General features: G+C 44.4%; 1 protein-coding gene across 3 annotated transcripts in view; it reads left to right on the forward strand.

The window, feature by feature from the left end:
• The window catches only part of Osbpl1a (oxysterol binding protein like 1A), a 208,517-nt gene that overhangs the window by 4,668 nt on the left and 176,630 nt on the right, over positions 1 to 27,219 (forward strand). For 2 of the 3 annotated variants that reach the window (XM_027404345.2, XM_027404347.2), the window contains exons 2-4: positions 7,787 to 7,909; positions 18,529 to 18,614; positions 19,348 to 19,422. In XM_027404345.2, coding sequence (XP_027260146.1) covers positions 7,789 to 7,909; positions 18,529 to 18,614; positions 19,348 to 19,422 — 282 coding nt within the window. In that variant the 5' untranslated portion in view covers positions 7,787 to 7,788. Of the gene's footprint in view, positions 1 to 7,785; positions 7,910 to 18,528; positions 18,615 to 19,347; positions 19,423 to 27,219 lie in introns of those variants that run through there. The other variant, XM_035440270.1, reaches the window with a different exon arrangement.

Genomic DNA, 27,219 nt, shown 5'->3' on the forward strand with positions numbered 1-27,219 from the left:
CCACCATGGAACCAGGAATTCCATTGTGCCCTCCTGATTACACCAAGAAGAGGAAAGTTAGAGATTTACTAGACACACATGATCCCAAGGATGAAATGCCTACAATTCAGATGCAGAGCCTGAGGCCCTTAAAGGCAAGAGTTCAATTAATAAATACAGAGAAATCAGAATGGTATAATATAAGGGGGATAGAGTTGGACAACAGGCCCCTCCCTTTTGGGAGCATTATGAGGGGAACAGACCCATTTAGTAAGACCAAGAAACTGTAGTATAGATAGAGTCTGCTTCCCAGAAGTCCTTTCCCAAGGTCAAACTTTTGGAAAGGGTCTCCTTACCCTCCCTCGGGGGCTTGAGGAAAGTTCCTGCTTGATAAAGCAGCCATTATCCTTATCTCTGGCAAGAGGAACTTGTGGCCCTTTGTCAAGGTCAATGCAAGATTCCCAACCTCTGATCTCAAGCCACAGCCCAGCTCACAAGCCCCTTGTCATCTGTTTAATCCCATGTAAACCTATACAGTGTAAAAGTTTTGTCTTTTCTCAATTAAATGCTTCTGACAGCCTTCCTGATTCACCCTCAGATCATGTCAGTCTCTCTCTCTAACCGCACTCCCCCCTCAACTGTATACATCCTCTTTGGGACCAAAACAGACCTTTGTCACATGGGCATGTCTCTTAATTTTTCCACTACTGCAAATACTGCAGCTGTAAATAGGCTAATAAAACAGTCTCTCTGTGTCTGTATGACAGAACTCAGAAATAGTTTCTCAAAGTAAATGTTACATAGTATAAGGAATCAGGTATTATGCTGGCCGGCCCCTGTCACCCGGCAGAATGCACACAGGCAGTACCCTGTTAGCCCAGGTGCAAAGGACCCCTTTAAAACAAAGACCGCCCGCCCACTTATGCTCTCTTTCCTGCTGTTCCCCTGGGGCAGACAGGACTTTTCCTGTCTCCATCTTCTGTCCTCAGTCTCTGTGTCTCTTTATCTCTTTTCTCCACCCCCCCCACTCCCTTTCTAATAAAACTTCTCATTTAAGCTCTGTTTGCCTGGCATGTTTGTCACTCTGCCTGCCATGGGATCCACCGAGGTCCCCCTTAGCCTTTATGATAACACATAGTACTTTGGAGTGTGTGGAAGGGTGGTGTTCACCTTAGCTTATGAGTATACATTCCTGCATGTGTTACCAGCGATTGCCATGCTCATTATGAGTGCATATTCCTGCCTATGCCACTAGCACTAGGCATCCTGGCCAAGTCCCACAGAGTGTTCATTATCTGGAGAAGGTGCCAGCATGCTGGGGCCATGCATGCAATACAAAGGCAACCCCCAAGAAAAGCTTGCAGGGTCATTTATACAACTAAAGGAATTCTCTAAGCAGTGTGATCATTCTATCTGGGATTATCTTACTCAAGTGGCAATCATATTAGTACATTTCTAATTGGCTAAGGCTAGCAGGTTGGCTAAGGCTTAAGCTTTTACATTCTTGGGCAAGTTGAGACAAGTCCCAGGCTTTATCCTCATTTGTTTATTGCCTTGAAGTACCTGGGGTGGGGAGGGAAGTTGGCTCCTGCTTAGTTCGCACAATTCTTGTTCTTACTGCAGTGCGGGGAGGGGGAACATTAAAGATTGATTGTTCTTTGTTCGTATCTTCCTCTGAAACTAACTTGTTCGGTTTCAGGAGACTGGAACTGAGACCTAATTCTTAGTTGCATTATAAGGGGTCTGTCATGATATTTGCCTGGCCTTCTCATTTCCCCCTTGGATGGTGTGTCATCTCAAATCTTGGAGACGTTTCTTCCAGGTTTACTGGTTGGTATACTTGCTTTAAAACCATTAGTTGGAGATCCATTCCTTAATAACCCTGATTAAGGTGTTAATGATACAAGGTCCACAAGTTAAAGCCAAAAGAAGAACTGAGAGCCCAGCTAGGACCAATAAGAGGGTGGTTAACCAGGGTGACCAATTGAATAGGCTGAGTGTACAGCTGTATAGAAAATGTTTCCCCGGATTACAGTGCTCCCATGCCTCCATTCTCAGTCTCCAGGTTTTACCTGATGTCTGTCCTGCCTGATTCAGTGAACCAAATTAGTATCAGATTAAGGGTAATCCCATTTATAGGCTGGGGAGTTTTTGAGACAGGGTTTCTCTGTGGCTTTGGAACTGGAACTCACTCTGTGGACCAGGATGGCCTTGAACTCACAGAAATGCACCCGTCTCTGCCTTCTGAGTGCTAGGATTAAAGGCGTGTGCTACCACCACCTGGCTTCTAGAACTTTTGCATGCTAAATTTAATATTTGCCTACATAAGAAGATAAGCTATAATTAGTGACCACTTTTATGGATAGGTAAGGAAGAATCTTTGGTAAACATTTTTTATTTTCTGTTTACTGGCTCTCTGCTAGAAATTTGGGATTTAAAATTGAAGATGAAGAATTAGGTGTGATGTTACACACCTTTGATCCCAGCAGTTGGAAGACAGAGACAGATAAATCGTTGTGAGTTCAGGTCAGCCCAGTCTACAGTGAGTTCCAGGGCAATCAGATGGTGATGAGGACTCCATGTTCCAGGGCCAAGCACCAATATGAACAATGGAAACACAATCCCAAGAGACACAATAGTATTCACCCCCCACCCAGCCCCATATTTCTCTTCCCATTCCCTGTTCCTATTATGGTTGGGGCAGATATAGACATATTGTCCTTGTAGGAAACATGGGTTAGCTGTAAAATGAGGTTGTCAGGGCAAGTAAGTCATTAAGTCAAAGTACAGGTCAGGGAACCAGGTCCCTATGGGAACTTGGTTGGTGGTTTGATTCAGGATTTCCCCAGTTCCTGAAGAATAGTACACTAAGTGAGGTTGTATGGCTAACGGGCTACAACTATTTTGCCCAGCTGTTAAGAGTAATAGGGGTAGCCGGGCATTGGTGGCGCACACCTTTAATCCCAGCCCTCGGGAGGCAGAGGCAGGCGAATCTCTGTGAGTTCGAGGCCAGCCTGGTCTCCAGAGCGAGTGCCAGGATAGGCTCCAAAGCTACACAGAGAAACCCTGTCTCGAAAAACCAAAAAAAAAAAAAAAGCAAGTGCAGGCTAGGGAGGACAACAGTCATTATTCAGCCGCCTTAGCTGGATCAGTGACTTTCTGAATTCTCAGCTTGAGAGGGTCCTGTGGTGTAAGTGGGCAAGGACCTTCCAAAGTTCAGGGTTGGCTTCTTCTGGAGCATAGTCCTTAGGGTCTACGTGCAGGTCCACAGGCTTCATGTGAGAATGATGAATCCAGGTGGGGACTCTGCACACTTTAACAACTGTGGGTGTGGTGCTAAATTATTTATGATTTATTAAAGCTTGCCTGAGGATTCAGAAAGCAAAGTCTATAGACATCAGGCAGTGCTGGTACACACCTCTAATCCCAGGACTCAGGACTAAGAAGTAAATGGACCAATCTGTGTTAGTTCAAGGCCACACTGAGCTACACAAAATATATCCAGCCCGAAAGAGAAAAAACTCACACAAAGGTGATCTTAGCACTTGGGATCACATGCCTTTAATCCCAGCACTCAGGAGACAGAGGTAGGATTTCTGTGAGTTCAAGGCCAGCCTGGTCCACAGAGTGAGTTCCAGAACAGCCTCCAAAGCCATAGAGAAACCCTGTCTTGAAAACTACCCCCCCAAAAAAAAGAAAAGAAAAAAAAAGAGAGAAACAGGGTTTCAGAGCTGGCATTCATTTTCCAGCCACATTGAGGATAGGAAGGGTTGATTCTCTAGCCACACTGAGGAGAAGCAGCAGTCTGAGGATTGGTGAGAGCTCGTGGAGACAGGATCAGCCCATTTAGCATGACATAGAGGTAAGAGCTAGTGGCTGGCTGCTTTGCGTTTCTGATCTTGGGCTTGAAGCTTGGACCACAATATCAGTCTCTGGGTCTTTTTGTGTTACACAGTGAGGCCCTTTCTATCCAGGCTCTAAGGTCTCTTTCTCCCCCCTCCCCTCCCCTCCCCTCCCCTCCCCTCCCCCCCTCCCCTCCCCTCCCTCCCCTCCCCTCCCTCCCCTCCCTCCCTCCCCTCCTCCCTCCCCTCCCCTCCCTCCCTCCCTCCCCTCCCCTCCCCTCCCCTCCCTCCCCTCCCTTTCCCTCCCCTCCCCTCCCCTTCCCTCTCTTTCTTCTTCTTCTTCTTCTTCTTCTTCTTCTTCTTCTTCTTCTTCTTCTTCTTCTTCTTCTTCCTTTTGGATTTTCAAGACAGTGTTTCTCTGTGGCTTTGGAGGCTGAGATCAGGCTGGTCTCGAACTCACAGAGATCCGCCTGCCTCTGTCTCCAGAGTGCCGACATTAAAGGCATGAGGCACCACTCCCCGGCCCCTAAGGTCTCTTTCTGATGTTGTTTGATGACTACTAGGCCACCTGGCCAGAACCTGTGGGACATTGGAGGTGGCTCCTCCTTGTAGACTGCACATAGCTGGTGCCAGAGTTGTTTTTGTACCTGAGAGAGAAAGAGCTTATAGGGAGGAGAGGAACTTTTGGTGGTCAAATTCAGCTAACAGTTCTGCCTTTAGGTCAGGCAGTATTGGTGGAGGCCTGACATACATAATTTCAAATGGGATTAGGCCCAAAGTTTAGGGGGAATTTTGAACTCCATGAAGAGCAAAGGGGAGAAACCCAATCACCACCAATCTCAAGGGTTAATTTAGTTAAGGTCTCCTTAAGGGTCCAATTCATCCATTTTGCCTGGCCAGAACTCTGGTGGTAGTATGCACAATGAAGTTTCCAATTAGTCTCCATTACCTTAACTATCTTCTGTGTTACCTGAGAGATGAATGCAGGCCCATGTCTGAGCTCAAGAGCACTGCAAGGCCATACCTTGGGATAATCTCTTCTAGTAGCTTCCTCACTGCTATTGCAACCATTTCATATTTGGTTGGAAAGGCTTCAGTCCATCCTGAAAAGTATCCCTGATACTTGTATAATAATCATTTATAACCATATAGGCCTGGTTTCACCTCCGTGAAGTTGATTTCCCTGGAGGCTCCTGGTTGGGTTCTATTTTCCCAGTGCCCTGTCCTTGTGACTCCTCTCTTTGCACTCATGAGATGGCATGTGGGGCATGGGCTTATGGCCTCTGCTGTCTTAGATTTAAGGTCAAAAACTTTAAAGTGTACTCTCCTCAGGAGGTCTTGTATTTTCTTCTCTCCCAGGTGAGTGCTCTGATGTGTCTGTTGGACTAGTTGAGTGGTGAAATCTGATGGGAGAGTGATCCTTTCATCTGGGGTCTTGAATCATCCTTTCTCTTCGTAGGCATTTGTACGTGTATAGTTCCTCCGGAGCTCTCGGTCATTGTAATCTGGGAATTCTGGCAGCATGGGTGCAACCAGTTTCGGTGGTGAGACCAGCAGGATGTTTGCCTTCTGGAGGGCAGTTTCCTTTGGTGTTATGTCTGCCCAGTTGTTTCCCTTTGAAATGGTGTCTTCTCCTTTCTGGTGTCTGGACAGTGTGTAACAGCTATTTTCCTACACAGCCATATGGCTCATAAGAGATCTAAAATCTGTTTGTTTTTAATAGTTTTTCCTTCTGTAGTTAATAATCCTCTTAGCCTGTAGATAGCACCATGGACAAGTAATGTAGCAAAAGCATATTGGCTATCAGTGTACATGTTAGGTATCTTATCCTTCCCCAGCTGTAGTGCCTTAGTTAAAGTTACCAGTTCATTCTTCTGAGCTGATGTCCAGGAGGCAGGGCTTCTGCCCATATGACTGCATCCTCATTGGTGACTGCCCTGTGTACTCTGTACCATCCTTGATGAAACTATTGCTATCAGTATACCATGTTACTTCAGCCTTCATCAGATGGATATCCTTGAGGTTTGGTCTGATCTTTTCGGGATAACTCAGGATGTCCACAAGATCATGGAGAGGTTGGTCCAGGTCTGGGTCTGGAAGCAGGGTGGAAGGGTACAAGGCATTGTTGCTGATGAACTGGATTCTGGGTGTGTTTTAGAGCTGAGCTTGATAAGGGGTCAGCCAAACATTAGCCATTTATCAGGGGGGGGGGTGTTTAAGAACTCCATCTATAGCACGGGGGAGTCACTTTTAGGGCTTGTCCCAAAGTCAGTTTGTGTGAGTATTTAACTAGCAAGGCTGTTGCTGCTATTATGTGGAGGCAAGGGGGCCATCCAGTGGCACTTGGTCCAGTCTTTTTTTTATATTAGGTCACCAGCCACTTCCATGGGCCAAGGACTCGCTTCAGTAGCCCCCTTAGCAACTCCCTTTTTCTCATCCACATATAAGTGGGAGGGTTTGGTGACATCTGGTAGTACTAAAGTGGGTGCATTTAGTAGAGCTGCCTTAATTTCATCAAAGGCATTTCTCCATCTGTGGAGTCCAGTCAAGGGGAGCTTTCTCCTACCTTGTGCCTCATACGGGGGGCTGTGCCAACTCAGCAAACCCAGAATCCAAAGTCTACAGAACCCAGAAGACCCAAGGATTCTCTCACTTCTCAATGGTTGCTGGACCTGGGGATCCTCATGGTGGTTTCTTTTCTTGCTGTCAACAGCCATCTTTTGCCTCCCTTGAGATAAGTTACCTCAGTCTGGCAGAGTTGAACTTTCTTTGCTGACCGATGATATTTCAGGTCTCCCAAAGTTTTGAGCAGCTCCCTAGTGGCATTTTTGCAGGTTTTCAAGGTGCCAGCCATTATTAGAAGATCACCCACATATTATAATAAGCTGAAGTTAGGGTGGATCTATCGGTACTCACCCAAGTCCTTGCAGAGTGCTTCATCAAAGATCGTGGGAGGGTTTTTTGAACCCCTGGGACAGTCATATCCAAGTCAACTCTCCCTTGAGTCCTTCTCTGGGTCTGTCCATTTAAAGGTGAATAAGGGCTGACTGGCTGTGGCAGTGATAGGCTGAGGAAGGCATCCTTGAGATCTAACACAGTACAGACAGTCCTTTCTGGGGAAGGCACTAAGAAGTGTACAATGCACTGTGGAGGGAAGGGCTTCAACCCATTTGTTAACCTCTCGGAGGTCTTGTACTGGTTGATAGTCATTAGAGTTGGGCTTTTTAGTGGCAACAGGGGCGTATTCCAAGCCATTTGGCAATGGATCAGGATATTCAGGTCTCTGAGGCGTTTGATGTGGGGGAGGATAATTCCAGTTTAGCCTCTCTAGGCATTGGGTATTGTCTGATACTCATTGGCGTTTCATCAGCTTTTAGCTGTATTAGTATGGGGAGTTTTGGTGATTGACTGCCCTTTGTTCATGTCTTTCTCAGAAACTGACTGTTTCCATTTCAGGAGCTGGAACTGAGACCTAATTCGTAATTGAGTTCTTAGTGGTCTGTCATGGTGTTTGCCTGGCCTTCTCAGCATGCTCTGACTTTTCTCATGGGTACACATTCCTGCCTATACCATCAGCACTAGGCACGCTTAGATTTTTCTTTTGTTGTTGTTTTTGGCTAGTGGGAAAATTGTGTTTTATTTGTTTATTTACTGGTAAGACTGAAATGTATATTTTCTCTGAAGATGGCTATTTTGACATAAGTATTTTAGATTTGGTTATGATTTCCCGTATTTTGTTTGGGGCTAGGTAAGGGAAAAAACCAATTATTACCACTCCAGGATCTTTGTGTTCTTGTCTCTAATTTATTTTTTTTCATGACCCTGAAAAACAATTTCTTGTATCTCGCATGAGCTGCAAATGAAATGGTTCTCCCCCCCACCTCATTCTGCATTAGCAGGTAACAGCTACTAGCTTATTTTTCTGCTAGATCATAACCCTACTTTTATTATTTTTTTTAATCTAGAAATGAACACAGAAGCAGAGCAACAGCTTCTCCATCACGCCAGAAATGGCAACGCTGAAGAGGTGAGAAAGCTACTAGAAGCCATGGAGCGGACTGAAGTGATCGCTGCCATCGACTGTAAGGGTGAGCTCCCAGTGCATTTGTTTCCCGCTTCCTCTTCCATGTTCACACCGCAAATTTAACTCTAATATCCACAGCACGTATTTAACTCTAATCTTTCAGATCTTGCCCATGATAAATCTTACTCCTTTTCCTTGGAAGAACTCCCCACAATATTTTGTGAAATATCTTTCCTTGTACCCTCTAGGGCAGAGAATTGAGGTCCATCCTTAGAATTTTTGTGGCTCTTAAACCTTACAAGTTACAAGGATGAACCCAAGTGTGCATTCTCTGATTATGTTTTTATTTTTCTTAGAAACATTGCAGTTGAGCCAGCAGGTTTGTGTGATTATGTTCGCCCAGTGTGTAAAGTGCTGTGATCATGTTGGGAGAGACAGACAAGCTCCCTGGTCTCATTGAGATTCTAGATGAGCAGACCAAGCTAGTCTCCACTACAAAAACAGATGCCGGGGTGTGGAAGCTCAGGTGGATGGGTCCATAGCAGAGGATTTGTAATGGCTTGGGTTTACAGTGGAAGATCTGTAACTGAAGTTTGAAGGAGTGGCTACTTAGAAATGGACTTCGGAAAAGATTGCATGGGGACTTAGCCAGGTGAAGCTAGAACAGAAAAGGTTAAACAGAATTAATAAGATCCATGGTTATAAGAGAGGTATTAAATTGGCTCATGTGATCAGGGAGGGTGGTTGAGGAGTGGGTGAGGGAACAGGCACTGTGGGGGTAGGTTGTGTTTCTAGGAAGGTCTATGAAAACACCTGGTTTTTCTGTGCTGTTAAAAGCTGAGGTCATTGCTACTGGGGCATGGTAGGTAAGAGATGTGGGCAGTTAAGGACTCAAAGATGATGGAGGGTGGGAGGGACTCCTTAGCCAGGCATTGTAAGAAGGACACCAAGCCAAGGTGTGGGGCTTAACTTTGTGGTGCCACAACTCCTCTGGGTGGTTTTTAGTTTTCATTGTCTGTAAACATGGCTGTACTTACAGGAAGACCAAGTAAGTGCATTTACTAGGCCTTGGGGGATTTTCTAGGCAATTGTGGCAGAGGTAAGGGTGATAATGACATTAGGGCTCAATGTACATGCCAAAGTTAGTGAAGGGGAGATAGGAACCAGTGACATGTGTTAAAGGTGATGAAGGAGTTGAGGGCCTGACCTGCATGGACAAGCTGGGAATTTGAGTTTGTGGGAGTGGCTTTCTATGATTGTAGCTGAACCAGGTGTCCACTCTGACAGTGCATTCTTGACACTGAGTGGAGATACAGTTTACAGGAAGTGATAGGAGCAGACTGTGGATGTAGTTCACTTGGCAGAGTGCTGTATAGCTTGCATAACAGGTTCTATCCTTAGCTCGACATGAACAGAGCATGGTAATGCATGCCTGTGATTTCAGCTTGTGCAGACGAAGGCAGGAGGACCAGAAGCTTTAGGGATCACCTTTGAGGCCAGACTGGGACATATGAGCTCTAGTTTCAAAAGGTGGTGGTCATGGGGAATGTCAAGGGGATAATGTTTTTTGCTGCCAAGCCTGATAATTCAGGTTAATTCCTGGAGTCAATATAAGAAGAGAGAAGAGAACTGACTCTTGCAAGCTGTCCTTTGTTTTCTACATGTGTGCCATGGCATATGTGTGCATACATACACACATACACAATAAATAAATGGAGTTAAACAAAAATGAGTGAAGTGAGAAACACACTAGGGAACTTGGATTGTCAGAGTGTCCCCTACCATTGTGCCAGATTGTACAATATATAAAAAAATGACTGTTGGCAACATTATGATTTGCTGGGAGGCTTAGCAGGCAGCATCAGCAGGGAAAGCATTTGCTGGAGTTGTGGCTCAAAGAAGGGCTTGTTACATGAGTGGAAAATTTCTTGACTAGGGCCAGCAGCAGCCTTTTGATGTAGGGGTTCAACACATTGTCTAGTATGGTGAGGAATTGTGGATGTTTGTGAATGAGGAGCCTCCACCTGAGGAAGGGAGAGTCATGGGAAAAGCTAGGTTTTACTGACAAACAGAGGTCAGATGTAGTGCCAGCACTTCTCATGGATTCGGGCGAGGGGCTTGAGGATTTAAATAAAGACAAGACAGCAGGTCATTCATGCAGGGAGAATGCCATTTATTGCAACAAGAGGGGAGCTTTATATACTAGTCAGCAGGCACAGTGGAAAACTATCCAGGTTAGAAGTTCACAATCCCAGGCCCATCTGGCAATCATGGATGGGCAGATAACAGGAACTTGTTGTGTTCAGGCCTTCTTGGAGGGAGGGAAATAAGATGTACTTGCTAGAAAAGCTCCTAGTCACAAGCTGGTCAGTAGATCCCTATGGGGGAAGGGCCCAACAGGTTCCATATATGTATGTATGTATGTATGTATAAATGAGCATCTGTCTTAGGTTAACAGACATTCCCCGAGTCTTACCCATCATTGATTGCTCACTTATCCTGCAGGCTCAGCCAGACCTGCACTGAGGGGTTATCTGCTGCCAAGGAAAGCATGGTTTGCTTTGTTTAAAAATGGTGCTGTGTTTGCTGCCTTCCTATTCGGCAAAGGCAGACTAAGGCTAAAGCGGCACTGCCCAGGGCTAAAATCCTGAGGACCAGCGGCCCACTCCATTCCTTAATTAATCGACCTGCAGTCCCTTTAAGAGGGAGTCTCCTGAAAGGGGAGGCACCCTGGTCTCATTAATCTTAATAATTTGAGTAGCTAATTGAGCTGTGTAATTAGTGAAATTAAGAGAGAAGTTTGCTGAATAAGATTTAAAGTGTTCAATTGTACTAGAGAATTGATATTATTTTGGGAACTTAAGGCAGAGGCAACCTCCCCTGAGAGCTTATCTAGTGTGCCTGCAGAGGCAACTGACTGAGAGATAGTGATGCCAGAAACTATAGCTGCTGTGGCGGCAGCTGCAATACTGGCTACAATGGCTGCCATGATGTCAAAATCTCTCTTGTGTCATGTAAGGATGAGCTGGTTCTCTCCCGAGTATTCCACTGGTATAGGCATGATACCAGGAACATAAACCACCAAGGCTTATATTTCACCACTCCAACAGCTTTTCAAGCGCCATTCCTGGAGGGAACAATTAAGCACTTCTCCCGAGGGAAGAAAAGGGTGGAAAAACACACACTGCAAATTTTAAATTATCTCTCGGGCAACCAAAGAGACTGCGTCTAAGCAGGCATAAGGCCCCTGAAGGAACATACCCGAAAAAGTTGGCATGACTACAGCTTAAAAAGGATTAATTAAGCAGACCTGGCCAACATCTTGGGCCAAGTTGAGGGGGTGATCTTAAGGTCAACAACAGAAGAAATTTGCTTCTTCTAAATCCTTTCTGATGGCTGCCTTTCCAAGGCTAATGTTGGAGCTGACCATAACCGGCCACACCTGACTCTGAAGACACCCCCCCCCCCCAAATCAGGACAGGCGGGTTCCTCACAAAAGCCCAATGGGTCTTTTGATGGCTGATGCATGTCAGCAGGAACAGGGTGCACACGATGCTCTGGAACCCAAATTGGGGACTCACTATCCTGTGGAAAGACACAGACAGACCCTCGGGCCCACACCAGAACCAGATCCGGCCCTTTCCAAAGGCCCGAGGGAAGGTCTTTCCATTAACCAGAGGTTTTTGCTGTGTAGAGGACTGCCAATGATGGTCTGCAGAAGAGTTACTAGAAGCATCCACAATTTAAAATTTTAAGATATAGAGAATAAGTGATAGAGTAGAGTGAGGGGAGCCAAGGTGACCCTCAAGGTCCCTCTTCTTTTTTTTTTTTTTTTTTTTTTTTGAGACAGGGTTTCTCTGTGTAGCTTTGGAGCCTATCCTGGCACTTGCTCTGGAGACCAGGCTGGCCTCGAACTCACAGAGATCCGCCTGCCTCTGCCTCCCGAGTGCTGGGATTAAAGGCCTGTGCCACCAATGCCCGGCTAAGATCCCTCTTCTTTATTTTAGCTAAATAGGCTTTCAAAGTGTGATGAGGGAGTTCCACAATAGCCTGCTCTTGGAGGTTGTAAGGAACACCAGTCTTTGGTAATTTCAAAGTCTTTACAAAAATGATTGAAACTTCTGCTGACATAGGCAGAGCCATTATCCATCTTAATTTGTTTCAGGATCCTCATGTAAGCAAACGCCTGTAGACAGTGGTTCATAACATCTTTCACCTTTTTACCAGAAAGGGCAGAAGCGAATATCAGATGGGGAAAAAGTCTCTATGGAAACATGGACAAGTTGTCATTTACCAAAGGATGGCACATGTGTTACATCCATCTGCCACATGTGATTGGGCAAAAGTCCTTGGGATTAACTCCCAAGTGAGGCACAGGAAGAAATTCTACACAAAGAGGGCAATTCTTAGCTATTTGAACAACTTATTCTTTGGTTATCCCAGTATGAAAGCATAAGGATCCTGTGCTGAAATGAAAGTGCCTGTGTAAGGATTGTGCTCTAATGAGCTCTTGTGAAACTGTAATGATTTGAGTATACTTGTCGGTCCTACAAATTCCTTTGCTGAGGGGTCCTGGCAAAGGGGTATGGACCCTAAGATGTCCCACAAATACAGATTCTCTCCATTGCCATAGCAGACCCTGTATCTGTAACAAACTGTCTTGTACCCTGGAGACAGGGCTGACATAGGCAGCCGTCTCCAAGGGTTGGATAATATGAGCAACATACTATCAGTATAGATGTATAGTGCCCCCATGGTGAAGAGTTGTAGAGCCATGTCCTAGGCTAAAAGTTCAGCCATTTGGGCAGAAGCTGCAGGATTTCTGGTTGTCTTAATGATGGGAGAAGATACAACTACAGCTGTACCGTTTAAGATCTGTCTGTGAAAACCATTCGCCCCTTGGAAGTAAGCTGAGAGACTATAATCTTTGGGAAAATCAAAGGATGCATCTTTAAAAAAAGGATACCAAATTATTGGATGGGTAATGATTATCAAAATCACTTTGGGTAACAGAGAGAAAAATGGCCTAATCACAGCTATTATTTTGTAGCCATTCTAATTGTTTACGGGACAAAGGTGTAACAACCTGATCTGGCTCCCTACCAAAAGTTTGTAAGGCAACCTTTTGTGCTTTAAATAGGAGTGCAACTATAGCTTGGGGATAGTATACCACTGATTTAGATGGGGAGGCTTGAGAATGAACACAAAGTATAGGACTCTTTTGCCAAAAATCTCCAGTAGGAGTATGAGCAGAACAAAACACTAACATTTTGTTTTTTGTGTTTGTTTGTTTGTTTGTTTGTTTGTTTGTTTGGTTTTTTCGAGACAGGGTTTCTCTGTGGCATTGGAGGCTGTCCTGGAACTAGCTCTTGTAGACCAGGCTGGTCTCGAACTCACAGAGATCCACCTGCCTCTGCCTCCCGAGTGCTGGGATTAAAGGCGTGCGCCACCAATGCCTGGCAACACTAACAATTTTAAAGGGTGGACATAATCTATATAATCCAAATGAGCCCCTTCTAAGGCCTTTTCAATTAAATGGATGCACTCCCATCCTGCTGTAGTAAGGACTTGAAGAGAGTTGGGATCCAAATCACCTTGTAAAATATCAAAAAGAGGTTTAAGCTGCCCAGTAGTAATTTTTAAACTAGGTCTGATCCAATTGATATCTGTCAGAAGCTTTTGAAAATCATTTAATGTTTGAAGGCTGTCCAGCCAAAGACTAATCTTTTGAGGGCAAAACCCATTATGAAACAAGCGATGTCCTAGATGATGATATGGAAACTCTTTCTGTACCTTCTCTGGTGCTATTTGTAAGCCAGCCAATCCTAAAGTGATCTGAAGATCCCCAAAGGCAAATAGCAATAGCTTTTCTTTTGGTACAGCCAACAATGTATCATCCATATAATGAATTATATACAATCAAAAATATACAATATATTTTTGTCTGACTGGCTCTATAGCCTAAGAAACATAAACGTGATACATGGTAGGGCTATTAGCCATGCTTTGAGGCAAAACTACCCACTGATATCTCTTTTAAGGCTCTCTTAAATTTAAAGATGGAACACTGAAAGCAAAGTGCTGACAATCAGCAGGGTGTAGAAGAATAGTGAAAAAACAATCCTTTGAATCTATCACAAGTAAATGCCAGTTTTTTGGGATGGCTACTGGGTCTGCAACCATGGCTGAGTGGTACCCTTGAGCATCATGGTCTTATTAACCTGTCTCAGGTTCTGTAACAGCCCCCATTTACCCTATTTTTTCTTAATAACAAATATGGGAGTATTCCAGGGAGAGGAAGAAGGGACAATATGACCAGCATTGAGTTGTTCCTGAGCCAGGTCATCAACAGCCTCCAACTTTACTTTGGATAGGGGCCATTGTTCTACCCAAACAAGTTCATCATTTTTCCAGGCAATAAGAATTGGAGATATGCGAGGCTGCAGAACAATGGTCCCCATTAAAAATCATCTCAGGTCTCCAGGGGATCTCTGCACTGGGGTTTTATCCAACACGGGCAAGGGTGTCACCCTGTAAATTCTTCCCAATCCCTTTTCCTGGGCAATAACCTTGTTACCTAAGCATATGCTGTACAGGACATGTGGTCAGTACAGCCCCCATGGCTTCTAGGATATCTCTGCCCTACAGATTGATCGGGATGTGAGGCAAAATGAAGGACTGAAATATACCAGTGTGTCCCTGATCATCTTTCCAAGTTAGCAGACAGGAACTTTTACTAGGTGACTTTGCTATGCTTATACCCAGTAAGCTACTATCTTTTGTTTTGTTTTGTTTTGTTTTTTCGAGACGGGGTTTCTCTGTGTAGCTTTGGGGCCTATCCTGGCATTTGCTCTGGAGACCAGGCTGGCCTCGAACTCACAGAGATTCACCTTCCTCTGCCTCCTGAGTGCTGGAATTAAAGGCGTTCACCACCAATGCCCGGCTACTATCTGATTCTTGTAGTGGCCATGTCTTGGGCTAATGGTTGAGGGAAATGACAGATGTATCTGCACGCATGTCTACGAGTCCCTGAAAGGTCCATCCTTCAATAATCAGGGTCATCAAGGTTCTGGACTCCAAAATGGACACCCAACATGACATAGGTCCTGTAGATCCAAACCCCCCTTCTCCTCTTATAGGCTTAAGGAAGGGGTTATTAGTTGCAATTTAGGGAACAGAACTAACTGAGCAATTCTAGCTCCTTGGGGTATAACAGTGACTCTCTTGCCAGCTTCCACCATAATTTTGATCTCTCCTTCAGTATCTTCATCAATCATTCCAGGAATGACCCTAACTCCCTGAAGTAGAGTGCTACTCCTTCCTAAAATCAACCCAGTTGAGCCCGGTGGTAAAGGGCCTTTGACTTCTATGCCCAAAGCTTGGGGTCCCATCTGAGGAGTCAATATTGCTCTGGTGGAGGAGCAGAGGTTCAGTCCTGCGCTTCCTGGGCTACTTCTGACAAGGTCCTGGATACAAAGGGGTTCCTATGGGATAGTACCTGAATAAGGCAGTAAATAGGGGTATTCAGGGCTCCATACACCTGGGAGTGAGGGCCCTGGAATAGACTCCGACTCCCATTTCCCAGAGATGGCAGAGGGTTACCCTGTACATCAGTCTTTGATCGACATTTATTACCCCAGTGATGTCCTTTTTTACAGCAGGGACAAAGACCATTCCCTGGGCGAGGGGGTGCAATAGAGTCCTTAACAGGACAATTTTTCTTAAAGTATCCCATTTGTCCGCATCCAAAGCATGTCTTAGGTCTGCATCCCCCGCCCCGACCTTCCTATTTTCCTTCATAGCAGAAGCAATAACTTGTCCCATAATGTAGTGTCCTTATATATCTCTACAAATGCAAATGTAATCATTGAGGCTTCTAGTCTTGTGAGGCTGTAAAGCCTCCTTGCAGTACTTGTTGGTGTTTTCAAAAGCTAATTGTTTTACTATAGGCATGGCATTATTGGCATCCCCAAACATATGCCCTGTAAGTTGTAGGAACCGATCCACAAACTCAGAATAGGGTTCATAATGTTCCTGTAGGACCCTAGAAAGTTGGTCTCCTGCAGCCTTATTACTTAAGGCTTTCCATGCGCAGCTAGCAGCTGCCAAGATCTGCGCATATACAGCTGAATTTGCTGGCCTAGAGCTGTGTAGGCTCCCATGCCAGTAAGCATTTCTAAATTCCTTCTGGGGAAACTGGCAGCCACATTGCGCTGCGCTGTTTGGTTACATAGTTCTTGGTATTCACCCCTCCAAACCAAATAATTCCCCCGACACAGCATAGCATGATATAATTGTTGCCAATCACTGGAGGTACAATTCAAGGCCACAAAGGATTCAAAAACTGCCCGAGTAAAAGGGGCATGAGGCTGTATGCCATAACCGCCTCCTTCAGTTGTTTTATGTCCTTAAAGTTAAGAGGGGTATGCTCTCTCTGACTCAGGCCTTGGGGATTAACTGTCTCTATGACTGGAAATATCACTCCTCCCCTCTACTCTTCAGGAAGGGCTGACAGAAGACAGAAAGAGCTAGAATGCTTAGAATGCTCGGGATTACGAGCAGAGGAACATGGCTCAAGGGAACATTTTCTAAGCTGATGCTTTAATTTGAGGATGTCCTTCTTGAGTTGAAGTTCTTTGCCTTCCTCAGCCTCATCCTCCAAAGAGGGGGGAGAGGACTCAGAGGAAGAAACATCAGAAGTTTGGAGTGACGTAACAGACTCTTTGTTCTGAGCCTCTGCGAAGGGAGCTTTGGCTTCCTCAACCTGCTCTTTCACCTCCACATTATCACAAGAAGCTCGTCCTTGACTTGACGCCACAGAGAAAAGGTAACAATTGGTATGGTATTTGACCCTTCTTTTTGTAATGTCCTTTGTAGGTCATCCTTCACCTGCTACTCATCAAGGATATTAAGGTCACCAGAGACCAAAAACCAAGGGCTGACCTCATGTACAGTTTGTTTTGTTTTGTTTTTGTTTTTTCAAGACAGGGTTTCTCTGTGGCTTTGGAGGCTGTCCTGGAACTAGCTCTTGTAGACCAGGCTGGTCTCGAACTCACAGAAATCCACCTGCCTCTGCCTCGGAGTGCTGGGATTAAAGGCGTGCGCCACCAGCGCCCGGCTTCATGTACAGTTTTTAAGAAATGTTTTACTGTCTTATGTTTGATACTGGTGCCTTGCTTTTTAGACAGTTGGACCAGTTGGTCCCCCATAAGAGAGTAGGAACTAGCAGCACCCATGTTCAATACACCCACTCCTTACCTTAATGAGAATGTTGGCCAGCTTTCATGGGTGATCCTTCAGCATTTACCCTTCTTTCCCGATCTTGGTGTCACTTGTAGTGACAGTGCTACAACACTTCTCACGGATTCGGGCTAGGGGCTTGAGGATTTAAATAAAGACAAGACAGCAGGTCATTCATGCAGGGAGAATGTCATTTATTGCAACAAGAGGGGAGCCTTATATACCAGTCAGCAGGCACGGTGGAAAACTACCCAGGGCAGAAGTTCACATTCCGAGGCCCATCCGGCAATCATGGATGGGCAGATAACCGGCAATCATGGATGGGAAGATAACAGGAACTTGCGTTCAGGCCTTTTCAGAGGGAGGGAAACAAGATGTACTTGCTAGATAAGTTCCTAGTCACAAGCTGGTCAGTAGATCCCTATGGGGGAAGGGCCCAAAAGGCAGAAGAAGTGCTAGGTAAAGTAGCCTGAGATGTTTCACAGGGCGCTTAGGAGAACAACTGGTGCAACAGTGGGTAAGTATCGATAGTCACAGGCCCTTGGCAGCTGAGTCCCACAAAGGTGGGATGGGAGAGCCATTAGCCTGCTGTAGACTCGGGTTGTGGCTGTAGATTGTGTGGGTTCAGAACTAGAAAGCCAGGGGCTTCAGTGCATGGTAACTGGGCTCCAGAGTGCTGCTGGACCCTCTAGCTGTTGGGCTTCAGGAGTTTGACAGGTTGTTATTTCTGCAGCCTGAACTAGAGTTCTAGTAAGATTTTGGAGCTATCTCAGTTTAAAGTCCATTAGACTGTCCTTTATCTTATTTGCTTTATTGAATTATTCAGCTGTAATTTCTGCCACTGTGTTAATACCTCTCCTCAGCATTGCTGTTTTGGATCTGATTTTTCACTGCTTTTAACACTGGTTTTGGTTTTCTAACTGTTCTCTCCAGTACTCTGGTAACCCAATCTTCTCATTAACCGAGATTATATCTGAAGTCAAAGATTCCCTTGTAAGTCATTGTCTGGGGTGAGCAGTGTGGCAACTGCAACAGGAATCCTCTAGCAGTTGCCTCTCTGAAGGGCTCTGTACCACTTAAGTTCTTCAGCCCACCCTCTCCTGTGCTACAAGGTTTTAAAGGAGTTGCTTGTCATTAAATGCTATGCCAAGAGAACTAGGTGGTGATAAGATGTTTACAGACTAGACTCTTAGAGATAGCAGGCTGATGGGAACCTTGTGCTCGTCTCTCTTTGAAGCATGGATGCGGTGAGTCCAGGTGGCTTCCAGTTTAGTCCTTGGAGAGCCAATCCATTGCATGTTTGCCGTTCTTACTGTGGTAATGTGTCTTGCCTCTCACCAGTAATATGAGACCTGTAGGCCAAGGTACCTCATCAGGAAGAAACTCAGTTCATTGAAAACTGCCTAAACAATATCTAAAGATTCCTTTTCCCCCCATTTTTAGGAAGAAGTAAGTCTAATTTGGGCTGGACACCTCTTCATCTGGCATGCTATTTTGGACATAAACAAGTGGTCCAGGATCTGTTGAAGGTCTATTTACAGCTTTTTAATGACTGTAATGCTATGGGGTCATGTGATGAAAGTCTTGAGAACCACTGAGCTGCAGTAGTTTGCTAGAGCAGCAGCAGCAGCAGCACATCCTTAGCCATGGTCTTCCATTACTACTTACAGGAATGGGCTAGCTTAACCAGTTAAAATTCCAGTTTTCAAATTTTAGTTTTACATTGTTTTTTTAAAAGGGATATTAATCAAGACAACTTTTAGCTTTGCAAACATAATAGTTATGGAAAAGAAGCAAAGCACATCCTAAATAGCTATAGATGGCATCAGAATTTCAGAAGATTTAGTGAGAACTGAGGCCTCAAAATTTTTATATAGGGGTATTTTTGAAATTGGATTATATCGTGTACTTAATTTGTACATTTAACCTGTGGCATCTTTTTAAATGTGAACACTTACATATTGATGATAGAGGAGATACTCTGAGGTCCAGGGACAGTTCTTACAATCCTGCTGTGAGAGTGGAGTGGAGTTGCATAGGCCTTTAAAGAGAAGTCTTGTAACTTGGCTCATCTGGTAGAGTTTTACCTTTTAGGAAACCTATTTAACCGTGAATCAAGTTTATTTTTAGTAGCGACAAACAATGTTAATATTTGAATTTTTAAAGTACTTAGGAATTCTTATCTATGTATTTATTTGTGTGTGTATAAGTATGTGTATTTACTAATGTGTGGGCACTATTTAAAGTTTTTATGTTTACTAGGCTGGTGCAAAAGTGAACGTGTTAAATGACATGGGGGACACGCCACTTCATCGAGCTGCCTTCACAGGACGAAAGGTGAAAAATGTTCTATTTTTTTGTTTGTTTGTTTGCAAATGAGATGGTTGGAAGAATAGTCCCTGCTATCTGCTCAGTCCTACCTACCTGACCAGCCCCTGGGAAAGCCAAAAGGAAGTGTGGAAACTAGCCCTTTGGTCAGAAGGGCACACGGTGAGCAGGAGGGATCTGAGCATTGCGCAGTGAGGGAAAACACAAAGGCCATGTGTGCTGCTCCTGATTGAACATGCTCAGCTCCCCCCCCCACCACCAATGTGTGCCAGAAGCAAAGCCTAACTTCCATTGTCTCAGTTCACCTTGGGAGGTATCCATTGCAGTGATTTCTAGTGTATTTTCATAGTTGTGTAGCCATCACCATGACTCAGTTTGGGAACATTTCAGTCACCCCATTACATTTTCTGGATCCTCTACACATTCATTCCCTAACCTTCCTCAAGCCTCAGGTTACCATTTGTTGTTTTCTCTAGCTAGTTGCCTTTTCTAGAAATTTCTTACAAGTGGAAACACTTTTGAACCATAATGATGAGGTTTATCTGAGCTGCAGCATGCAGCAGTTCTGTGTGTCTAACTGTGCACACGTGCATGGGACACAATGCCAGAGCAAGCCCTCTTGTGCGCTGCTTTGTCACTTGGTGCCTCACTCCTTCAAGATAGGGTCTTGTCACTCACCCCAGAGCCACATGGGTGGCCAGCAGGCCCCAGCAGTCCTCCTGTTTCTGTCCTCACGGTGTTGGGTTACAGGCTGGAGTGCAATGGTGTCTAACTTTCTCTGTGTCTTTGACCTGAGGGCCTAATGCTTGCACAACAAACACTTTTACTTTCTGAGCCATTTTCTGAACCCCTCTGCTAAGTCTTTTTTGTTTGTTTTTTCAAGACAGGGTTTCTCTGAGTTAACAGCCCCAGCTGTCCTGGAACTTACTTTGTAGACCAGGCTGGCCTTGAATTCACAGAGATCTGCCTACTTCTGCCTCCTGAGTACTGAGATTAAAGGCATGCGCCACCACCGCCCCGGGCTGTGCTAAATCTTGAAAGTACTTTTCTAGTACCCTGCGTCTGCATAGCTTAGCAGTCGGTCAGCCATTTCTGGTCCCAGTGGCTCACGCACTCCTCTCATGGACTTCTGCTTTGCCAGAGATCTTCATTTGGCTGTTCACATATTTGGGCATTTCTACTTTTTTCTTGAACTCTGAATATATGATCATGCTAAATTGGGCCTTAGTTTAAAAATCCAACTATGTTCATATAACATTTAACTAAAGTAAATGGCTATAACATGTACAAGTATTAAGCATATATATATGTGTGTGTGTGTGTGTGTGTGTGTGTGTATCATTAGGTTAGACAGAAAAAGTTTAACTTCTTTTTTTTTTTTTTTTGGTTTTTCGAGCCAGGGTTTCTCTGTGTAGCTTTGGAGCCTATCCTGGCACTTGCATTGGAGACCAGGCTGGCCTCGAACTCACAGAGATCTGCCTGCCTCTGCCTCCCGAGTGCTGGGAAAAGTTTAACTTCTAATTGTGATCACAAAACCCAAATTGTCTTGTAAATCCTTTATCATGAATATAATTTTAAATATTTTATAAACTTGCAATTGAGTGATTTGAAATAGAATATTGAGTTTAAGTTTAGGAAAAAAACTTGTAAAATGCTTTAAATCCTTTTACTTCGAAATATATTTAATTCAGCTCCCTATATTTTGAGTACACTTGGCTTTTCTTGGTATGTTAGCGACCCCTAGTGTTTCATATTGGAAATCAGCATAACAGAGGGGTGTGTGTGTGTGTGTGTGTGTGTGTGTGTGTGTGTGTGTGTGTGTGTGTTCGTTCTAGTTGACATTTGTTCCTTTATTTTTCAGAGGCATTTAGAATACTAAAGTTTTTAAAATACATTTTGTAAATTGCTTAAAATAGTGACATAATAAGTAAGTATAGTAAATATTTGGATTGTGACACTGGCCTTCATTTTCAGTGGAATTGACAATAAATTTGAAATACATGCTTTCTGGATTGTGTCCCTAAGGAGCTGTAGATCCTAAAGAGTGATATGCAATCTCAGGGTTATGTCAGAATTCCCTTGTACACCTAAGATTGGTCCGCACCACCCACACAGCTTGACCATGCTGTTTTACTTATTGATAACCAGCTGTTCTTAAATAGAGATGGGTGCATTGCCATTTGTTCTTTGGAAAGCAAGCTGGGGTAGAGACCACTGTGAAGCCGGGATCACACATGTGGAAGGGTGGAGGAGTGGGAAATGGGCAGAGGCTAGTGTCAGGCCACGGTTCAGTCTCTTGGGATGTGTCTTAGTTAGGGTTTTTATTGCTGTGAAGAGACACCATTACCACAGCAACTCTACAAAGAAAACATCTAACTGAGGTGGTGGCTTACAGTTTCAGAGTTCAGTCCAGTATCATCATGCCAGGGAGCATGGCAGTGTGCAGGCAGATGTGGTGCTGGCTACATCTTGACCAGAAGGCAGCAGGAAGTCAATTGACGGTCACACTGAGGGAAGTTTGAGCAAAAGAGACCTCAAAGCCCACCCCCACAGTCACATACTTCCTCCAACAAGGCCACACCTCCTAATAATGCCAGTCCCTTTGGGAGCCATTTTCTTTCAGACAACCACAGGAGGCATCAGCTTCCATGTGAGGAGCACTAGAAAAGAGGGTCTTACAGCTTCGTACTGCTAGGTATTGGAGACACCTGCTCTGGGCGTGTGGCTCTGTATGTTGTCCTCTGTAGCTGCTGCAGATAAAGGCTGCTCCTGGCCACTTCCCAAAGCTTCAGGCAGAGATCCTATTCCTTCTGGGGACTTTGGCAGTGATTCAAAGCTTCCCCCACATCCCACCATTTGTTTAACTCATCCATGTGTGGGAGCAGCAACTTCAGGCTGCCCAAGTGTCTCTCTCAGGAGGAGCTTCTGTGGGAAGGCGGTCGGAACATGGTGACTCTTGATGCACAACGAATCAGCTTCTCCCTGCCTGTCTTCCACACTGGATTCTTTGCCTCTCACTAGTGACAGGTTTTCTTGGGTCTGACTCAGTCTCAGCCCCGGTTACCATTCCGTTCGCTACCCTTGCCTGTTTGCACTCACTGGACAAGTTCATGCATGGCGATGCTTTCCTGTAATCCTGTCCCCAAGGGTCCGAGGAAGGATCAGGAATTCCAGGACAGTTAGGAGTACATAGGAAGTCTCTGCCTCAAAAGAAAATGAACAAACAAGTAGACAGGACCATAGCAAGAGACTACCCATGGCTTTGGCATGTTGTCTGTGCGTTAGGGGTAGGGCTTTTGCATGTTGTCTGTGTTAGAGGTGCTCCTCCAGGTTTCATGTTCAGCCTTCCTCCTTCATATGATCAGGTTCAGCTGCCTCTAAGGCAGTGACTGTTTTTGCTTGATGGTTCTTGACCCTTGTAATTCCTCTGTGTATGTGTGTGCACGTGCCTGTGCACATGCTCATGTGTGTTGGGAACTGAATTAGGGTCACTAGGTGTTCTGGATTGTGTTCCCAGAATCTTGTTTTTTAAACGTTTCCATTTATTTATTTGTATTTATGTGTGCGGCATATGTACCTCAGCCCTCAGCACACATAGGCAGTCCAGGGGACAACTTGCAGAAGTGGTTCTCTCCTTCTATCTAACATGTGAATCCTGGTAGGATCTCAGGTCATCCTGTCTGGCTGCAAGTACTTCTCCTGCTGAATCGTCTTGTCAGCCTACTATTTGTCCTTGAGAAAATACCCTGGCATTACTTAGCTGCTGATCTGAGAAAAACTGACTGATATGGCAAGACCCTGGGTTCTTCTTAAGATTAACCTCACCACCTTAAGGACACTCTAGTTGATGGAGTAGACTGGTATAAGATTCCATAGATTCCCAGAGGTTTGAGGCAGAGCTGTAAATGTATACTGCTGTCTGCATAAATGCAGGCTGTCCTTGATCTTTTTCCTGATTGGGATAGGAAAGAATAGACTTTCCATATCAGTTGTTGTGCTCTACCTGCTAAGTATCCCTTTCTTCTGCAAACAGCCCATGAGGCAGAGTGGCTGTCATTGAGACTGTTGTATTTGGTTGAGTGTGTGGAAGTCCTCTGTCATTCTCTACTTTCCGTCTGGTGTCTGTGGTAGTAGCAGACGACTGAATTGAATGAAAATGTGGTAAGAAGTGTCATTAGTGTACCCTACATGGAACCCTCGTCTTCCCAGTGCAGAGTATCTGATGTCTGTTGATCTGAAATACTCTTGTGTGCCAAGATTTTTCCTGGGGACATGCAACACACACATCTGCTCACCCCAGATAGAGAACCCACCACAGACCAAAATACGGATACCACCAAAGTCCATGTTGGTGAACCAGTGCATTTTATTGGAGTTACTTACAGGAGCACAGAGTCCACCCCAGCACTCGTGGCAGCTCACAAAAGCTGGGAAAGCCAGAGCACACTGCACAGCCTGCAGGTAGCTCAGCAGGTGGAGAGTATCCTTTCCAAGTGACTCTTGTCTAAACCTGTTTCAGACAGCTTGGCTGGTTCCTGCTTCTTCCAGGTGGCTGGTCTGCCCTCTCAGACCTCTGCAGTTTTCCTCCTCTCAGATGTGTCTTTGGTGCTTGACTCTGCTCTTCTGAGAGGGACTCTCAGTTTTTATTATTCTAGCAGGGAAAGACTTAGTGAATCTGCTTGGTTTTGCCGACTTCCTGGAGCTGTTTTGAGTTGTTTACCTTCCTGTCTAAAGAGCTTCTTGCAGGATGGAATGTTATAATCTTGGAGGAATTGTTAGATAACAAATGCTGATGATCAAACCCAGGACCTTGAACAAACTCCGAAGTACTCTACCAGCGATATATCCCTACCCTTTCTCTTGAGTTTTTTAAAATGGTACTAGCCCTACCATTCTTTCCTACGTAGGTTATGGTTTTTGGTTTGTCCTGGCTAGTGGCTGGAAGAGGGCAGTTTTAAGACATTCTATTTGGCTACAAACCATGGAAACAATGTAACAATTATGATAACAACCAATTTGTCTGTACCAGTTTTATACACAGGTACTGGGTAAATGCCATCTGGTTATGTTTGTGGACCCAGTACACATGCTGTGAGACCAGATAGGCTGGGGTGATCTTTATTTTCCTTCAACAAAAGTTCGGATGACACTTCTCATCTTGTAGTGTCAGATCAGACCTTATATCTAACAGTCTGTGACACGTTTGAGGGTTCTCTGTGACCATTTTGGCAACATCCTGGAAATAGTGTAGGATTTTATCTTCTAGTTTTTGCCTTCTCCTTTAGTAAATAGTTGATTAAATAGTTCAAAGTTGACTCATTTTCAGAAACTGGATGAGGTGGTATTGTATCTCCAGCTTCTAACCATCACTCATTGATTTTCTTCAATAACATGAGCTATACTGAAATAGCCTCCAGCAGTGTGGACAGGTGATGACACCCAGTACGAAATGGCAAGATGTCCCTGTTGCCACAGAAGACTGACTTTAAATAACTGAGTGTACTGGGTTGGATTAAGTGTGAAAGGCTAGAAAATTCATGAGGTAATCATGTCTCAAGAGTCCACAGGGCTATACCAGAGGGAATTGTGGGTATGAAGTATACAAGCCTCAGTAATGATTTCTCACCTCGTGTTTTGGGCCTTTATGAGAGACTGCTGTATGTGAGATTGCATTGGGAAGCAGTGTTCCAAAGGTTTGTGGTCAGATGTGATCTAAGCAGTAAGCCAAGCGGATGAAGTGACAGTACCAGTGACAGGTTCAGAGAATCAAGGCTGGGAGGATGGAGAATTAGGAAAATAATGGAGCATGGCTTTCTGAGGCAAAGAGTAAGTGGACAACAACAGCAGATAATCACTTGGCTCATATTTTGTCACTGAATTCTTTATCTTACTGTTTTTGGTGGTGCTGGGTTCAACCCCAGAGCCTCGCACACCCTGGGCAGTGTCTTCTACTGAGCCATACCCCTAGTCCCACTGAACCCCTTTGCTTGCCTGGCCAGCTGGCTCATCCACTCTGCAACTGCCACAGATGAGCTGACATTCCCAATTTCCTGTACTTTCAAGAGGGTCTAATGTTAGATGCCATACATTCTTTTTTCTTACGTCAGTGAACTACCAGTCAAGTTTTCTAATTCCTGAGTGGACTCTGAAAGACCCAGTTAACTCAGAAAGCAGCCTTTTCTAATTTGTGAGTGTATATTTGATTAAGCATTAATCAGTCAGTTAATAGTAAACATTCTTTAATCTTTTCTTATGTATGTTGTATGTATGCATGTTTATTTTAAAATGCCATCTAAAATTGTGAAGCTTTATAATGAAAAACTGGTGGCCCTCTAGCTGTCCCTTGTGGTTCATATTTGAGAGTAAATACTCTTTGGCAGCTCTTCAGTTTTTTAAACCTTTTGTTTATAAATAAAGTACTTCTATTACTGACTTTTGTGTTTTCTTTTTAAATGTTAGATTTTCCTATTTGTTTCTGACAGATAAGCATTATTTTTTTAAAGATTTGTTTTATATTTTATGTGTGTGAATGTTTTGCGTCTGTGTATCATGTGCATGTAGTGCCTTTGGGGGTCAGAAGAGGGTGTCAGATCCTCTGGAGTTATGAATGGTTGTGAGCCACCACATGGGTGCTGTGAACATAGGTCTTCTGCAAGAACAGCAAGTGCTTTTAACTGTTGAGCCAACTCTAGCCCTCAGATAAGCATTTTAAGATGTGTTTTACTTTTATAATTTCTAATTTATACTTTCTATCTTGATCATATCACTCCTTAGCCCCTCTCACATTTCCTTTGGATGCCCCAATATATTCCCCACCTACTTCCTCCTCCCCCATCATCATCTCCTCCCCTGTTCCCCCTCCCCTGAATAACCCGCTGATTCTAAGTAGTGCTGTCTGTCTGAGTGTGGTCAAGCTACCAGTTGTATACCCCTGAAAAAACGGACTCCCTTTTTCTCAGCATGAATTTTTCTTTTTACCAATATCTTAACTCCTGACCCTTTCTTGAGCCAGCCCTCCAGTTTTCTGTCCCTTGCCTTTGCTCTCAGATCATCATTCTGGAACTGCAGTTGTGTTGTCCTGGGAATTCTGACCACCGCTCTCTGTCGTGGAGTTCCCATTTCCTGGGTCTCCTGCTGTCTTAAGCACAGTTGTCCAGGAACTTCCTGGGAAAGGTTGCCTGGCATTCAGCTTTTTAATAATTCACATATTTGGAAATATCTTCTGTTTTGGTTGAGTGATAGTTTGGAACTGACCTGTCAGAATTTGGAAGGCATTGGTCAATGTCTTCTAGCTTTTGATGGTGTGGACAAGTCTGGAGTTGTGATTTGTGGATTATTCCTATGTTGTTTAGTCACTGGAAGTGTTTCAGATGAAATTACTATGGAAAAGAATTTAAAATAATAGGGACTTACACTAATCTTTTTCTCGTGTGAAGGTCCAACTAATTAAGTCCAGGGCAGGTGGCACATAGCTGGGAATTTTCTGTCTTGTTCTAAGTATGGTTTTGACTGTATTGTCTGGTATGAGACCTAGCAAATTTTGGGAATTGGGCTAGAGGAAGCAAAAAGGTACAAGGACAACACTATGGTTTTGTTTTGTTTTTTTTGAGATAGGGTTTCTTTGAAACATCTCTAGTTGTCCTATAACTAGCTCCGTAGACCAGGCTGGCTTTGAACTTCCAGAGATCCACCTGTCTATGTCTCCTGAATACTGGGATTAAAGGTGTGCACTACCTCCACCCAGATCACAACACTGTTTATTCTAGGAGATTCCAGGAAGTTGTCACATGACACTTGTGCTTGATC

Source organism: Cricetulus griseus, chromosome 2, assembly GCF_003668045.3.
Source record: "Cricetulus griseus strain 17A/GY chromosome 2, alternate assembly CriGri-PICRH-1.0, whole genome shotgun sequence".
In the NCBI taxonomy this organism is placed as follows: domain Eukaryota; kingdom Metazoa; phylum Chordata; class Mammalia; order Rodentia; family Cricetidae; genus Cricetulus; species Cricetulus griseus.